The 17,062-nt window shown below is 34.7% G+C and overlaps 1 protein-coding gene across 1 annotated transcript; it reads left to right on the top strand.

Moving 5' to 3' along the window:
• The first annotated feature begins 2,237 nt into the window (after positions 1-2,237).
• LOC107819044 (proline-rich receptor-like protein kinase PERK15) lies at positions 2,238-6,037 on the top strand. The gene is made up of 9 exons (XM_016645120.2): positions 2,238-2,341; positions 2,480-3,323; positions 3,575-4,120; positions 4,370-4,456; positions 4,590-4,660; positions 4,836-4,912; positions 5,028-5,175; positions 5,302-5,463; positions 5,572-6,037. The coding sequence occupies exons 2-9, from the start codon at positions 2,600-2,602 to the stop codon at positions 5,779-5,781; spliced, it is 2,025 nt and encodes a 674-aa protein (XP_016500606.1). The 5' UTR covers positions 2,238-2,341; positions 2,480-2,599; the 3' UTR covers positions 5,782-6,037.
• The last annotated feature ends 11,025 nt before the right edge of the window (positions 6,038-17,062 follow it).

Raw genomic sequence — 17,062 nt, 5'->3', positions numbered from 1 at the left:
AAAATTTAAATAAGCCAAATATAAAGTATGAATTCTATTATTCAAAACTTAAGGAAAAAAAAGTTGAATCTTTGATACAATTCCAAAAGGAAGAAATGATAGTACTCTAATTGATATACTCAATCCAATAAAAAGATTTGATTCTTTTTCAAATGCTTATATAGCATATAGAGTAATTGTAACAGTTTCTGTAACAGTTGTCACGGGTCGTCCTCGATCACAAACTAGAAATTTGAAAGAAGTTTTTTAAATTAAAATTTATAAAATCTAACATTCTGATATTCGTTCAACAAACCACAAGCCTTAAAATATTCTACGCAGTTCTGAATTCTGATACAACAACAACAACAACAACAACAAAAAACACAGTTTGATCCCAATATGTGGGGTCTGGGGAGGGTAGTTTGTACGCAGACCTTACTCCTACCTAATGCAGGTAGAGAGGCTGTTTCCAATAGACCCTCGGCTAAGGAAGGGCAAGAAGAAGAGGAAAGGAAGGAAGGAAGAAAGATGTAAGAGAAAAGAAAAGGGAGAGATAAAGGATAAGTAATACCAAATAATAGCAACAGAGAATACAATACATGAGGCGAACAAAACCACATAACATAATAAAAAAATCTAAGCATATGAAGAGACATGCATGCTACTAAGACTATCGGTGAACAACTACAAACTACCTACTAACATTCTACCTAAATCCTCGACCTCTACATCCTCCTATCAAGGGTCATGTCCTCAATGAGCTGAAGCAGCGCCATGTCCTGCCTAATCACCTCTCCCCAGTACTTCTTAGGCCTACCTTGACCTCTTCTCAAACTCTCCATGGCCAACTTCTCACACCTCCTAACATGAGCATCAATGTTTTTTCTCTTAACATGTCTGAACCATCTCAGCCTTGACTCTCGCATCTTGTCCTCCACGGAGGCTACTCCCACTATGTCCCGGATAGCTTCATTCTTAATCTCATCTCTCCCGGTACACTCACATATCCATCTCAACATCCTCATCTCTGATACTCTCATCTTCTGCACGTGGGAGTTCTTGACTGGCCAATACTCAGCCTCATACAACATAACCGATCGAACCACCACTCGATAAAACTTACCCTTAAGTCTTAGCGGCACATTCCTATCACACAAAACACCGAAAGCGAGCCTTCACTTCATCCATCCTGCTCCGATGTGATGTGCTACATCTTCGTTAATCTCCCCATTACCCTGGATAATAGACCCAGGGTATATTATCAGTTAAAAAATAACTATTAAAAGAAACTGATTATAAAATAAATATTCAGAATTTTGCATCTGAAAAAGCTAGAAATTTATATTTCAAATAAAATAATATGAAATTTTTATTATAAAAAATAATTAAAAGCCTCTTATGGAAGTTTGGCTTTAGGCCCTCAATAATATTGAGCCGTCTCTGCCTCGTAATATTTGGTAAATTATATATATATATATATATAATATGCGTATATGTTTAATTTAAAAATGGTTGTATAAATACTTGGTTTCCTGATCAATTAAAGTCTTTATAGTGCACTACTTGAGCTATTTTCTCAAATTTCCCTATTCTAAGAGTGTTCATCTGTTGGTTTGATACGGCTTTGAAAGTTTTGGACTAGGTATTTTTGATTTTTAATAGTATTGATATTATACCAATATCCTACTAAGATATATTCGAAATTATTTGGTTTGTTACTGTTCGATTTCGATTTGTGCGGTTCAGTATTACTCTTTGTTCTATTAACCAAACTTGTAATCACGATCCTTGGAACAAATTTTCAAACTCAAAAAAAAAAAAAAATAAAAAATAAAGGAGATCAAATTGAATCAAAATATTACTATTATAGAAGACAAATGTTATGGACTATCAAATTTAAAACGAATATATTTGCAGTCATTCAACAAATTAAATTTTGGATAACCATGTCTAATACTAATGAATCACACAATAACTAAATGGTCTAAGCAAATTCTTCTACCAGGACTAAAGATACACATGTATAGAGAGAGAGAGTAAGAGCAATGACAATTGTGAGGTAATCAGATAAGAAAGCACAAAGACAAGGAAGAGCTACAATTATGGAAAGAGTACTAACTAACTCATAATAATCTTGGTTCAAATTAGAGGTGTTGAAAGCCAAAGACCAGAGATTTGGCACAAGAAAGAGGAGAGAGAAACACCCTTCTTTTTAGGAAGCAAGTGTTGTTTGGGGGGTTGGGGCTGGGGAAAGGGGTAGACTTTCTTTGGAAGATGTTAAAAAAAAAAACACTCACACAATGCTAAGATTTCTCTCTCTATTCCATTTCACAACCATTCATTCTTGTTCTTCTTTGAGGTAAAACTCTTTCTCTTTGCATGTTTCTTTCTTTCTCCATAACTACATTAATATAAGAAGTACCTTGATTTAATATGCTATATTTTCATGCAAAAAAAATAACATTTTTCTTTCATTCTCATGGCAATAATATCTTAGGGACATTGAATTGTTGAGAAGAGCAGTTAACAGGAGATATTGAGTTTCCGGCAGGTGTGTATATATTATTGACATTGAATCTCGGCCGGAAGCTCAACGTTGGTGCTAAAAACAAAAACTATGGATTCATCTCCTGATACTGCTTCCTCCGATAATAGTACTGATTCTAGTTCTAGCAAGAGTAGCCCTCCTTCTTCAGATGGACCTCCACCATCTTCACCTTCTTCAGATTCATCTTCATCTTCATCACCACCGAAAAATGATTCTACTCCTTCATCTCCACCACCAAAAGATGAATCTCCTCCGTCGTCACCGCCAACACAATCTCCTCCTCCTTCCCCTGATGCACCACCCCCGAAAAACGATTCTCCTCCACCAGCATCTCCACCACCCAAAGATGATCAATCTTCTCCATCACCACCAAAAGATGATAATAACCAATCTCCTCAATCTCCTCAATCCCCTCCTCCTTCACAATCACCACCTGTACAATCTCCTCCGCCATCATCAAACACTACACCATCACCACCTGCTCCTAAGAATCCGTCACCTGTATTTTCTCCACCACTTCCTGTTTCTTCACAATCACCTCCAGCTCCTCATGCAGCAGCACATTTGTCTCCTCCTCCACACTCTGGACCCGATCGACCATCAGATAAACCACCTGGTTCCTCAGGGAACAACGGTTCGACACCTTCCCCTGATTCTGATTCCTCCTCAAATAATGTGGCTGTAATAGCTGGACTTGCCGTAGGCGGCTTATTAGTTATTGTGGTTATCGTTCTATGTGTATGGTGTAATAAAAGGAAGAAGAAGCAGAGATACTATATGGGTCCACCTAAAGGTTTGTTGAATAGTATAATAATTCCCATTTTCAAATATTTAAACCTTATTATTTTCTTTTAATTTAATCCTTCAACTCATTTTCTTTTGGATTTTAATATTGCATTGGTTTTGAATAATGTTTTCTTGTAAACTAGCATGTGAAGAATAACATTATTACTACTACAATGTTATAGCATTGCTCTCATTTTAATGAGGAATTCCAAAAACATAGATCTGAATAACAACTCTGTATATTTTGGGTTAAATTAGGAAGTGATCAATATGAAAATTATAACAGTCAGTGGAACAGACGTCAGTCTATGGGGGATCACGTCATGAAGGTACCGCAGGGTGAAATGGGGATTCCTCAAGGTGGTTGGGCTGCAGCTACTCAACATCAGGCAACTAATTCAAGCAGCGAATTCGGCTCAGGTTTTTCAGGACAAGCGCCAGGCCAAGGGCCATTGCCTCCTCAATCACCTAACATGGGTGGACTTGGTGGTTTCTCTCAAAGCCAATTCAGTTATGAGGAGTTAGCGAAGGCTACAGATGGATTTTCTCATGCCAATCTGTTAGGCCAAGGTGGTTTCGGGTACGTGCACAAAGGTATTTTGACTGATGGAAGAGAGGTTGCTATCAAGAGTTTGAAAGCAGGTAGTGGACAAGGCGAACGAGAATTCCAGGCTGAGGTTGAGATCATTAGCAGAGTTCATCATCGTCATCTTGTGTCCCTTGTTGGATATTGCATTGCTAATGGACAGCGCATGTTGGTTTATGAATTTGTTGACAACAAAACCTTGGAGTTCCACCTTCATGGTACATCCTTTCCTATTCAAAATGCCTTATTCATTCTTGAGACTAATTAGTCTAGCTAAACATTCAGTATTGATATTTGAAAGTCTTCTTTTAAAACCATCTTATAATGTGAAATCAGAGTATCCTTTACTAGTAATCTCTGAATTCCTTGTTGGAAGTTGTGTTCGGATCAATTCATTAAAAAAAATCGATTCAATACATTTCTTAATTCTATGCTTGTTAAGGGTGAAGTCAAATTTATCGTTGCAGGGAAAGGTCAACCTGTCATGGATTGGGAAACCAGACTTAAAATTGCTTTGGGATCAGCCAAGGGTCTGGCTTACCTCCATGAAGATTGTATGAACATTCTGCTCTCTCTCTCTCTCTCTCTCTCTCTCTCTCTCTCTCTCTCTCTCTCTCTCTCTCTCTCTCTCTCTCTCTCTCTCTCTCTCTCTCTCTCTCTCTCATTTCTGCTGCTTTATTCATGCAGGCCAACATAGAATTATCCATCGCGATATCAAGGCTGCAAATATTCTACTAGACTACAATTATGAAGCCTTGGTAAAATGAGTCGCATTTTGTTTATGTATAAACTTACATTGTCATGTGTTTTTATTTTTCACTGAATATGTCAATGAAAATAAGCAAAATAAGTTTTGATTTAAGACCACGTAATATTGTTTAAGAATGATTTAATAACCATGAAATTGAATGTTTTTTTTTTTGTTGTTTTCAGGTGGCAGATTTCGGATTGGCTAAGCTTACTTCTGACAACAATACTCATGTGTCGACTCGTGTTATGGGAACATTCGGGTGAGTCATATAAAACTTCTATTCTGAAATTGGACAATTAGAAAGTTATATGCAGAAAGTTGGCTAGATAAGAAGTATCTAAGCAAGAAAATTACTTCGTAACAACATATTGCAGGTACTTGGCTCCTGAATATGCATCCAGTGGAAAGCTAACAGAGAAATCAGATGTATTTTCATATGGAGTCATGCTGTTGGAACTCATAACCGGGAGGCGACCTGTTGATCCTAATGATAAATACATGGAAGACAGCTTAGTAGATTGGGTTTGTTCTGGATCCACAGTTCCCACATCTCAAGCATTATGATTTGATCGTGATAAGATGTTAAATTATGTGCTTAGACTTTTATCTTTTGCTTTACTTATTGATCTAATATATGGCTGTATACAGGCTAGGCCGCTTCTTACAAGAGCACTAGAAGAGGGAGTATATGACGGATTGGTAGACGTGCGCCTTGAAGGAAACTATGATACAGATGAGCTACATCGCATGGTAGCCTGTGCTGCTGCTAGCATTCGCCATTCTGCTAAAAGACGCCCTAAAATGAGCCAGGTGTGATTGACCTAATAATTTTTTCACTACAATCAACATGTTGTAGCAGATAGTCTTCCTTGTTTTCCAGGTAACTAGTTCCACTTATAAAATTTTTGTTCTGAATAGATTGTACGTACCTTAGAAGGCAATGCATCGTTGGAGGACTTGAACGATAGTGCAAGACCTGGAAAAACACCTAGCTTTGCGGCCTCAAGCGGGGTGACCCAGGCCTATGATACTGCTATGTATAATGCTGACATGATGAAATTCAGGAAAATGGTTATGACAACCCAAGAATTCAATAACGGTGAACATGGAAAACCTCCAAGTGAGTAAAGACTCAACCCTTACTCTCCTCCTCGGGCAGTGACTGCAGAGATTTTGGTGCCTCGGGGAGACAAGAGTTATTAAAAGGAATGGAACTGCTGCTTTTCTAAAGGTTCACCTGAAGCTTGAGATTTTTTTTCCAAATCATATCAAATGGTTCTTGACTGGAATCAGTAACATAGATTTGAGATTATAACAATGTCTATGGTGTACATTTACTCATATCTTGATTTGAATAACAAAGTTTATAGGATCAGAACACGTTTATACTTTTTTGTTTACTTCAATTTGTACAGCAGTTCACATATAATTTCTACTGAAATGCTGAAAACCTTTCAGTTTATAATATAGTGATATATGCCTGCTAGTATATTATATTTTATGTTTTAAAGCTTTTTCCTCTGTAACTACAAAATAATTTATGTACCAAAAACTTGTCTATTGTGAATGATTTAATTTTTACTTTATCGGAGGTTTAGTGAGGAAGATTTCATTGTTCTCACAAAGATGTACAACAGTTTGTACCTATCAAAACAAAAAATAAAACTGTTGTCGACGATTTCTGTTACTACTGTTATTATATTTTGCTAAACAATTGCGGTCTACATGAAATATACCCACTAATAGATTAAGAGTTGGAGGTAATTCTACGGATAGTTATCAAACCAAGGGTTTATTGCAACATAATCATATACATATGCATCATTCAATCCTTATAATTAGTTACTAATTACATGAGAGCTTGTTTGGAAAGTCATCTAGGAATTGAATTTAGGTGTAATTGGATATAATTACACAATTTGGCGTGTTTGTCTCGCCAAGTAATTACTTGGTCAACATGTAATTAGGTGTAATTGGAGAGGTATAATTACACTCTCCAATTCTCGGGAGGGGGGGGGGGGAAGAACTTTTTATTTTAGTTTTAGTTTTTAGTTTTTTAGGGTGAGAACTCTTTATAACTTTTTATCTCCATTATTTTTTAATTTTAACTCCAAATCTCCCACCAACTTACTTTGTCTTCGTCCTTTTTTTTTCCTGAACTTTTGTCGCTTCCAACTCCAATATAAAATTGCTAATTTTGTTAGAATTTGTATGAATTTAATTGCTTAATCTATTTATAAGATATATTTGGTGATAAATTCGTAGAAAAGTGTTTCTTAAATTATATTTATGCATAATTCTTGATAAATTCTTGCTAATGTTGTTCGTCTTTTTTACCCTTTAAAAATAGATTTCACATTAGACAAAATCATAATTTAGTTATTTTTCTAATATTTTGGGCTTTGAAATAAACTAAAATTTGCTTATTGAATCTTTCTTTATTTGAATTATAAAGAAATTATATTTGACTTTAAAATAAATATTACTTGAGAGAAGTAAGAGGATTACATTCTCTTTTCCTTATATTTGATTATGGCGATTTCCATATGGAATATAGTTGACGTTCATTCTTGTTATAAGGCAAGTATAATGCTATGGGGAAGCTTCTATATATTGCTACTACATATTAAAAGGGAGAGGTTTGAAATTAATTAAATATTTATTCTAATTATTGAATGTAATTTTTAAATATTACACAAAAAATGATTGAAAGAAAATGTTGTTCGAGTAGGAATGAGTTCAAAAGTATCTATATTTTCTATATCCCCAACGCAAAAATAAATAAATAATTTTAAATACTGAGAATAAATTAGCAAAAGAATTCAACTCAATTCTTTTTTCGAGATCATCATGAGAGTAAAATTATTTTTCAATTTGATAAAACTCTTAAGGTACATAAGTTTATTTTCGCATGAAGAGCGTTGGCCACAAAAGAAATAATAAAATAGAGCAAAATAAATTATATTATAGTATTAATTCAATTTGTTATTTGTTTTCACTATTAAGTAACGAAAATAATAATAAATTTTATAAAAACGTTCTCACATAAATTCGCAGAAATCACAATAAATCATATAAGAACTTTTGTGAGGTAGATTCTTTTATTTTATTGGACTAGCTAAATTGGATTAACATTCATTATTTTCAGGAACTTATATCTTTTTCTTTAATTTTTGTTCAATAACTCGAACATATTAATTTAATAATAGTTATGTAATCTTTTAAAATTATATATTCATTGATATACGGTACACGCGCAAAACGCGTACCCTAAGACTAGTATATATATACATTCATTATTTTCAGGAACTTATATCTTTTTCTTTAATTTTTGTTCAATAACTCGAACATATTAATTTAATAATAGTTATGTAATCTTTTAAAATTATATATTCATTGATATATGATACACGTGCAAAGCGCGTACCCTTAATATATATATATATATATATATATATATATATATATATATATATATATATATATATAAAGCGTCCTAACAAACCAAAAAACTTTGAAGTTTTTGCAACATGACTTAAGCAATTTGATCAGGGATTAAAGGAAAAAAAGGTAGTTAGATCAAATATTATTTTTATAACCTTCCGTGTGTTAGAAATTAAAATCTTTGTAAATCCATCATCCTGGTGCCAAATTTTAGAATCAAGTTGCCACATAAAATAAGTGCCAAATAAGCACCTTCATGTCATCAATATTTCAGACTATATGCAGGAAAAAAGTATATCCACTCCCGGTGTTTACCAAACTTATGAAAGCATATGATGTATCTTTGAAATATATTTGGCAACATACCTTACCACCCCAAAATTTGTCTAAGGATTATTAGTCATAGTCTTAAACTATTCGTGATCTTAATTACCTCCCCTCCCAACTAGGCCTTTTGAGAGCCATTACCCCCTAGACGTTGATGTGGCAAATTGTGTGAATGCACTCGCTTGCCACATGGATTTTTCTGTATATGTGGCATTTTTTTGAAAAATAAAATATATTGTTACCTTTTTAAGTATGTTATTTTTTTAGATAAAATTTTTTCGAATACAATTTATAATAAAACTTGGATAGAACTACATTATTTAGGCTAAAGTTTTTAATTTGGCTAAAAATAATAAAGTTTTAGTTAATCTTTTTTTGAATTTGACCTGAAAATAAAGATTTATACAATTGAAATAAAATAGCCAAGACATCTAAAAAGTTATAAAAATACATAGTTCGAAATTAATTATTTTGGCTATAATTTTTTATATAGCTCTAAATTATGGTGCTAAAAAATATTTTTTTACAGATTTTACCTGAAAAAAGTAAAAATACACAGTTAAAATAAATAGTTATTATATCAAAAGAAGAGATAAAAAGAGTGTACAATTGCAAAAAATAACTTACTCTATGGATACATTTTTAGAGCAATAAAAAGAAGGGCAGCCCAGTGCACTAAGCTCCTGTTATGCGCGGGATCCGGGGAAGGGTCAGACCACAAGGGTCTATCGTACGCAGTCTTACCCTGAATTTATGCCACAAGTATTTTTTAGAGAAATAAGTATGTTAGAAATAATAAGTTATTTCTTGCAATTGTTCACTTTTTTATTTCTTCTTTTGATGCAATGATTATTTATTTCAACTGTGTATTTTTACTTTTTCAGGTAAAATATGTAAAAAGTATATTTTTAGAGCACCATAATTCAGAGCTATATAAAAAATTATAGCCAAAATAATTAATTTCAAACTATATATTTTTATAACTCTGTAGATGCCTTGACTATTTATTTCAATTATATAAATCTTTATTTTTAGGTTAAATTCAAAAAAATATTAACTAAAACTTTATTATTTTTAGCCAAATAAAAAAATTTAGCCTAAAAATATAGTTCTATCCAAGTTTTATTATAAATTGTATTCGAAAAAAATTATCTAAAAAGGTAACATACTTAAAAAGATAAAAATATATTTTATTTTTCAAAAAAATGCCACATATACAGAAAAATTCACGTGACAGGCGAGTGCACCCACACAATTTGTCACATCAGCGTCCAGGGGGTAATGGCTCTCAAAAGGCCTAATTGAGGAGGTAATTAAGACCACGAATAATTTAAGACCATAACTAATAATCTGTGACAAGTTTAGGGGGTGATAAAGTATTTTGCCAATATATTTTTATCATTTAACTAGATTAATTGCTGTGAATTGTCACCATAATCTATCATATAACCAGGGTAAATTAATAATACCAATTCAAAATTTAACAACTCAAAATTAGATCACCTATTTGGGTCGCCCTGAATTTGACAACATTTCAGGCCACACCACCAGGGTATTCAAAATCGAATTGTAACGGTTAACCGAACCGTAAAAATGGCTTATTAACTTATTGACATGGGGTTATCGGGGTAATAGTTGTTGAACGGATTGAAATTTTATAATTAACGCATTAACGGTTTGATGGCAGATTACTCAATTTCCTTATCAGATAAATCGCTAACTCATTAAGAATTTTTATACTTATACTTTTACCCCTATGATCTTCTGCATGGTTTATCGGAGATTTGATGTCATTGTATTTTGCATCAAGGGTGTGTTTGGTATGAAGGAAAATGTTTCATGAAAAATAGTTTCCTAGAAAATGTTGGTGTGTAGAAAACTTTTACCGGAAAATATTTTTTAGTGTTTGGTTAGAGAGTAGAAAATATTTTTTTAGGAAAAATATTTTTTTATGTTACTCTCCTCACTCCCTCCCTCCCAAGTCTCTAAAAATTTACACAACTCCAAAGGAAATAATGTGTTGCTTTACTTTTTTACACTCCATAACTAAAAAAAAATACTCTTTTTTTGGTTGAAAAAGAAAGTACTATTTCTACAACATGAAAATAAAGTACTCATTTGATTGAAATAAAAAAAATACTTTTTCTATATCATGAAAATAAAATACTAATTTTGTTGAAATGAAAAAAAATACTTTTTTACATCATGAAAAGAAAATACTTTTTTGTTGAAATGAAAATATTTTTTTCTACATGAAAAAAGTATTTTTTATGTTAAAATGAAAAAAAAATACTTTTTTTATATCATAAAAAAACTAATTTGTTGAAATGAAAAAAATTATTTCTATAACATGAAAATAAAGTACTATTAATAACATTTTTTTAGGGTGGGTGAGGTGGGTAAGTGGGGTTGGGGTGGGGGGTTGGTGGGTACGGGGAATAGGATGGAAAGATTGAGAAGGAGTTTTGGAAAATGTTTTCCCTTCTCTTGATAGGGAAAATATTTTCTTCCAATTGAAGAAAAATGAGTTGATGTGAAAAATATTTTTCAAAATATTTAATCCAACCAAACATGGAAAAATTGAAAAAAAAAATCGAAAAATATTTTTCTTCATACCAAACACACCCCAAATATTCAGTTGGCCATTTTTCCCTACTTGTTCTACTCATATTTTTAGTCATAATATCTGTCACGACCCAAAATCCCTCTGAAGAAGTCGTGATGGCACCTAGTCTCTAAACTAGGTAAGCCTAACATTTACTGAATTAACATTGCCATTTACTAATTTCAAACAAAATAACTCTAAATAAAATACAATTTCCCAAAACCGGCGGTACAAGTCATAAACCTTTCTAAGAGTAGTTATACAAAATAAATACAATATTGTTCCAGAACGAGAAGGAAATAATGGAACGTAAATACAAACGAAGGTGACTCTGAGGCCTGCGATCAGCAGCAGATTACCTTGAGTCTCCACCACGATGATCTGTACAACAACTATCGATCAATTCCTGGATCTGTACACAAAAATGTACAGAAGTGTAGTATAAGCACACCACTGCGGTGCCAGTAAGTATCAAGACTAACCTCGGTGGGGTAGTGACGAGGAACAGTCAAAATACCTACTGGTCAAATAAAATGAATAGGATATGATAATAAAATATCAAGATAAAGATAATGAGGTAATATCAACAGCGAAGAGAAGTTAAAATACAAATAATAAGGACAATAAAGGTAGAACACGGCTAGTAACGAACGTTGACCAAGTAAATCAGACAGCCAAGTAAATCAAAACTGACATAACAGGGATAGAGACAAGTAGTAATGTATTCAAATAAAGAAGGCAATACCAACTCAATCGATCACATCATATCTAATACACAATCTCGACCATTTCAATCATCGGTTTCTCATATCATAATCTCAACTTCCAAACCTTCAGCACACATGGCACCTTGTGCCCACATATTTTCATCTCACTTTTAACAACAAAATCCACATGATATACGATACATAATGTCCGAACAAATGCAATCAAGATGTTTAAGAAGTTTCATTTACATAACATAAAGTAAATTACAATTTCTAAACCAATAAGGAAATCAACGAGAAAAGATAAAGTTATTTTTAGAAACCATTTGAGTAAAGAAAGTACCCTTTTCAATTAGAATACAACATCGAATGAATTATTACTTTTAACATGGGAGTTAATAACTTAAAACTTAGTAGAAATTCCTTTTTAAGTAAAATACAACCTCAGACGGTTTAAGTGAATATAATTGAGAAACTAATTGAATTAAAGATGTAACAATTATTTGAAGTTTGAAGTATTGAAATGTGTGTGTGTGTATATATATATATATACATATATATATAAATACGGCAAGGTATCGAAAATACTGTAGGTTCCAACACAAAGGATCACGGCAGTAAAGGAATTTAAATAGTTAAAACACTCGAATTGATAGCAACAAATAAACACAGCAACAGAAAGTGCACAGCATCACCCTTCGTGCTTTAATTCTCAATCCTCACCATGCAATCAATAATAGAAATGTGCATGGCATCACCCTTCGTGCTTTATCATTCTTCCTCACCATATGAATCATATAAATGTGCACGACATCACCCTTTGTGTTTTATCTCTCTTCCTCACCATATGCATCAATATAGATATAAATGTGCACGGCATCACCTTTCATGCCTTATCACTCTTCCTCACCAAATGAATAATATAAATGTGCACGGCATCACTCTTCGTGCTTTATCTCTCTTTCCTCAACATATGCATCAATATAAATGTAAATGTGCACGGTATCACCCTTCGTGCTTTATCACTCTTCCTCACCCAAACAGTAGAAACAACAACATCCCGGCAAGCGAATCAATCAATAGAAATAATAACATTCTGGCATGGGAATCAACGATAGAAACAATAACATCCCGGCAAGGGAATCAACAATATAAATAATAACATCCCGGCAAGGGAATCAACAATACATAATAAAAATCACGGAAAACCAAGAAGCACGATAACCTCAACAAAACAACAAGACGTAATAAGCACGTGATAACTACACCTGTAACCATAACAATTGGACATGTAACATATTTGCACGAAGTCATAGAGGAACTAACAATCAAGGAGTATCAAAATAATAAGGAAGGCAACCATTTCAATTAAGGAAATTAAGGGTCAATGAAACACGTAGAATTAGAGGAAAGCTAATAACATCATATGGAGAATATAGAGGCAGTTTAAGTAATTAGGAAACCCAATCATAACGTAATACTTTTCACATAATGAACATAAGGACCTAAGAACCCTAGAACAAATTTTCCACAAATAAGTCCGAGCACACACTTGTCACCTCGCATGCACGGACTACAATTAGCATAGAAGACTCAAATTCTAAGGGAAGTCCCCCCCCCCACAAGGTTAGGCAAGATACTTACCTCAAAGACGACAAATCGGTACTCTAAAATGCACTTCTCAGGTGAAAAGACCTCCAAACGGCTCAAATCTAACTAAATTAACTTCAAAGCACAAATAAAACACATAAGACAATATTCCGGAACATAAAGTCTTAATCTTTAACAAAATCTAAAAATCGGTCCAAAAGTTGACCCCCGGATCCGCACCTCGAAACCCGAAAAGTTTACAAAAACCGAATACCCATTCCAATATAAGTTCAACCATACAAAGTTTATCAAATTCTGATACCATTTGGCCCCTCAAATCATGATTTTTCATTCTACCTTCAAAAACCAACATTTAACTCAACCCAAATCACAAACTAAATGATAAAAATGAAGACAAAATGATGGAATATGTTATATTCTAGGTGAAGAACACTTACCCAATCGAATTTCTTGAAAAACCCACAAAGAAGCTCCCAAAACCGAGCTTTAGAAGTCAAGATATGATGAAAATGGTGTAACCCTCGATTTGGAAATTATATTCTGTCCACCCAGATTTTGTGCATCGTGAACGCATAAGGACAATCACGTTCATGAAGAAGGGAAACTGAAGCTGCCAAGAAAAGCCATCACGAACGCGAGCTAAGGGAGGCGAACGTGGAGAGTAAATAACAAATGCTTACGCGAACACGAGGGAGTGGCTCCAAATGCGAAGAAGGACAAGGCAGAGCTTCACGAACGCAAGGCATGTTACGCAAACGCGAAGAAGTATTTCCAGATGGTCAGCAACAAAGCTTCGCGAATGCGAAAGGCGGTTTGTGATCGCGAAAGAGGATACCAGAAGCAGAAAACAGCAATTCAAAAACAAGGGAAAATGACCCGTAGCCCAGAACACACCTGAGGCCCACGGGACCCCGTCTAAACACACAAACAAGTTATATAACCTAACACGGGCTCGCTCGAGGTCACAAATCACATCAACAAATGCCGAAATGACGAATCACACCATGAATCGAACTTAGGAACTTTCAAACCTTCCAACTTTTAAAACTCGTGCCGAAACCTATCAAATCAACCCAGAATGATGCCAAATTTTGCAGACAAGTCCAAAATGACATAACGGAGCTGTTCCAACTCTCGGAATCGCATTCCGGCCCCTATATCACAAAAGTCAACTATGAGTCAAATCTCTCCATTTTCCAAACTTTAACTTTTCCAACTTTCGCAGAAACACCTCAAATCACCCTATGGACCTCCAAATTCGAATCCAGATGCATGCCTAAGTCCAAAATCACCATAAGAAGCTTTTGAGATCACCCACAACCCATTCCGGGGCCATTTACTCAAAAGTCCAATTCCGGTCAAATTTTCACCGTTTAAGCTTCCAAAACTAGTTTCCTTCTTCCAATTTGACTCTGAATCATCCGGAAACAGAATCCAACCATGAACGCAAGTAGATACACATAATATGAAGTTGCTCGAGACCTCAAACTGCCGAGTCGGGCGTAATTGCTCAAAACGACCAATCAGGTCGTTACATCTTCCTCCACTTAAACATGCGTTCGTCCTCGAACGTGCCCGGAGTCATTCCAAAGCATCAAACCACTGCATGAGCTCACCATACATACACTCGGGGGTAATTCCCTATCACCCAACCTAAGCAGAACCTACAATACAACTTAACTGAAGGTCTCATCTACTCCTTAGCCCATAACCTTAGAACAGAACCCAAACCTCAACATCTAAAATTCATCATAGGGCCTGAATTCCATGTCATCACACTGCATGAACCTTAACAAGCTGAATCGATCCAATATTCCAATCCAGAATACAATTACATGTTGCTCCACACAGCTCAAATGCCTGAAGCAATAACCTCTGACCACCATGGTTGCTCAAATAACATCCTGAATGCCGGCCATACACCTCACATTGAATATAACCTTGTTCCGGATCTCCACAACACTGCCCATGATAAAGAAACATGCAGATATTCATAGCTGCTCATGAAGACAACAAGTCAAGAAGATCTCTCGCCCGCCAAGGACCATCACCCAAATCTTAGCAAAAACACCCTCATACTTCCAAACACTCCTCACCCCCAATACCATAGTACTAATCTCAGGTCTAAGCACCTCATCTCAGCCAACACAAGCAACCCAACTAATAGCTCATCACGGAACCACACGGATTCTCACATTATACAATTCGTACCCCAAACAAACAATAACTCAATTATGCAACACAAGTAAAGAAAAGCAGATTGTAAGAATTATCTATCGAGTACAACACGTATATCAACAAGAGGGTAGTTCTTCATCAAATCGTCCCACATAGGGAAAACACAACACCAAATAAACACAAAGAAAGGGTATCCCACATAACATCTGCTGCAGCGTGCAACCCGCTCCCAACTGCTCATCGGGCCAAAATGCTACGGTTCACTGATTATACAAATACTAATATCAAATACAACAGAGTGCACAAACAAAACTATGGGAAAACGATTGAAACCGCTAAACATGAAAGAAGCAAGCACAGCTAAGGTGCAATGAGCAAATCAACATCACGAGGGCTATCTCGCCCGCATTTCCATAAGGGCTCAACAGAATTACAATACGCATGGGGAATAATCATACACCTCATCACTTAACACAGCATAAAAGTGTATCACATATCATAGGCCAGGGGCACAAATAATATCCATTCTGCCTGATAAAACAACCATAATGACAACCTCACAAGAGCACTCAAATTCATTTGATAAAATATACATATTTTCATTGAGCTTTCAAATAGTCCCCAACCCAAATCCTGATTATTTCCAAATAGGTAAATATCCTTTCCAAAAATCCACAACGACCTAGCAATCATGCATGCTATTAACTACCTCATCCTTTATGTTTCTTCACAACCCGCAAACAGGAAATGGTCCACATATGAGGGTATCTAGCCCCAAAATCTTAGGAATACCAAAATTTTCATACTCAAACTCAACTACGCAAATCAAATGGCCGATATATCACTTACATCCTATCATTCTGCTGAAGCACTCATATAGAGCTCCTGGCCGCGTAAACAAAACATGAATCTCGAACGCCTCAAAACCTAGTAATCACCATGCTACTAGCCACGCACCCGCAAACCAAACCTCAAGGTCCTTTCCAAAATGCACACTCTTCACATATGATAGCCAACAATGTCAACACTCCATTAATTTCTGATGCCTATTCAGGAGAAAGTCACAATGTACCACATATTCCTTACATCCATAGTAAACACCCAACTCAAGCTGTAGTCAAACCACCGAGAACCCTCCGAGATCCGCCCGGACACAAAATTGAAATTTTAAAGTAAGTGGCTACAAAAAATTATTTAATAAGACCAATAGGCAATATGTAAGGATTAAGCTCTGAAGGCTTTCATTTGATATTTTTATTGAATAATATCTAATACTTCAAATTAATTTGCAAGTTCTTTTTTGATTTTTTTATTTTTGAACTTGAAAATTAAAAGTTTAAAACAATTATAAAAAATAATAAACAATACATCACATGCTTTGCATCATTTTTGTAAGTTCATCCATGTCAGCATGAGGTTCTTGGTTTCCGGCATTGGTTGAATCGGAACCACAAACCATTATATCTCCAATTTCTTGGTCCTTCGCTTCATCTACCTCGTCACACCCTTAATTTTGCCGTTCTGATCTTATCCAATC

The sequence above is a fragment of the Nicotiana tabacum genome, chromosome 3, assembly GCF_000715075.1.
Source record: "Nicotiana tabacum cultivar K326 chromosome 3, ASM71507v2, whole genome shotgun sequence".
In the NCBI taxonomy this organism is placed as follows: domain Eukaryota; kingdom Viridiplantae; phylum Streptophyta; class Magnoliopsida; order Solanales; family Solanaceae; genus Nicotiana; species Nicotiana tabacum.
The sequence above is the reverse complement of the archived record's forward strand: the minus strand, read 5'-3'. Positions and strand labels throughout refer to the sequence as shown.

Excerpts from the sequence above, each read along its gene's own strand:
- LOC107819044 (XM_016645120.2), top strand. The coding sequence starts at position 2,600 with ATGGATTCATCTCCTGATACTGCTTCCTCCGATAATAGTACTGATTCT. Across the intron at positions 4,457-4,589 it reads GGCTTACCTCCATGAAGATT|GCCAACATAGAATTATCCAT; the intron begins GTATGAACATTC and ends TTATTCATGCAG. Across the intron at positions 5,464-5,571 it reads GACGCCCTAAAATGAGCCAG|ATTGTACGTACCTTAGAAGG; the intron begins GTGTGATTGACC and ends TGTTCTGAATAG.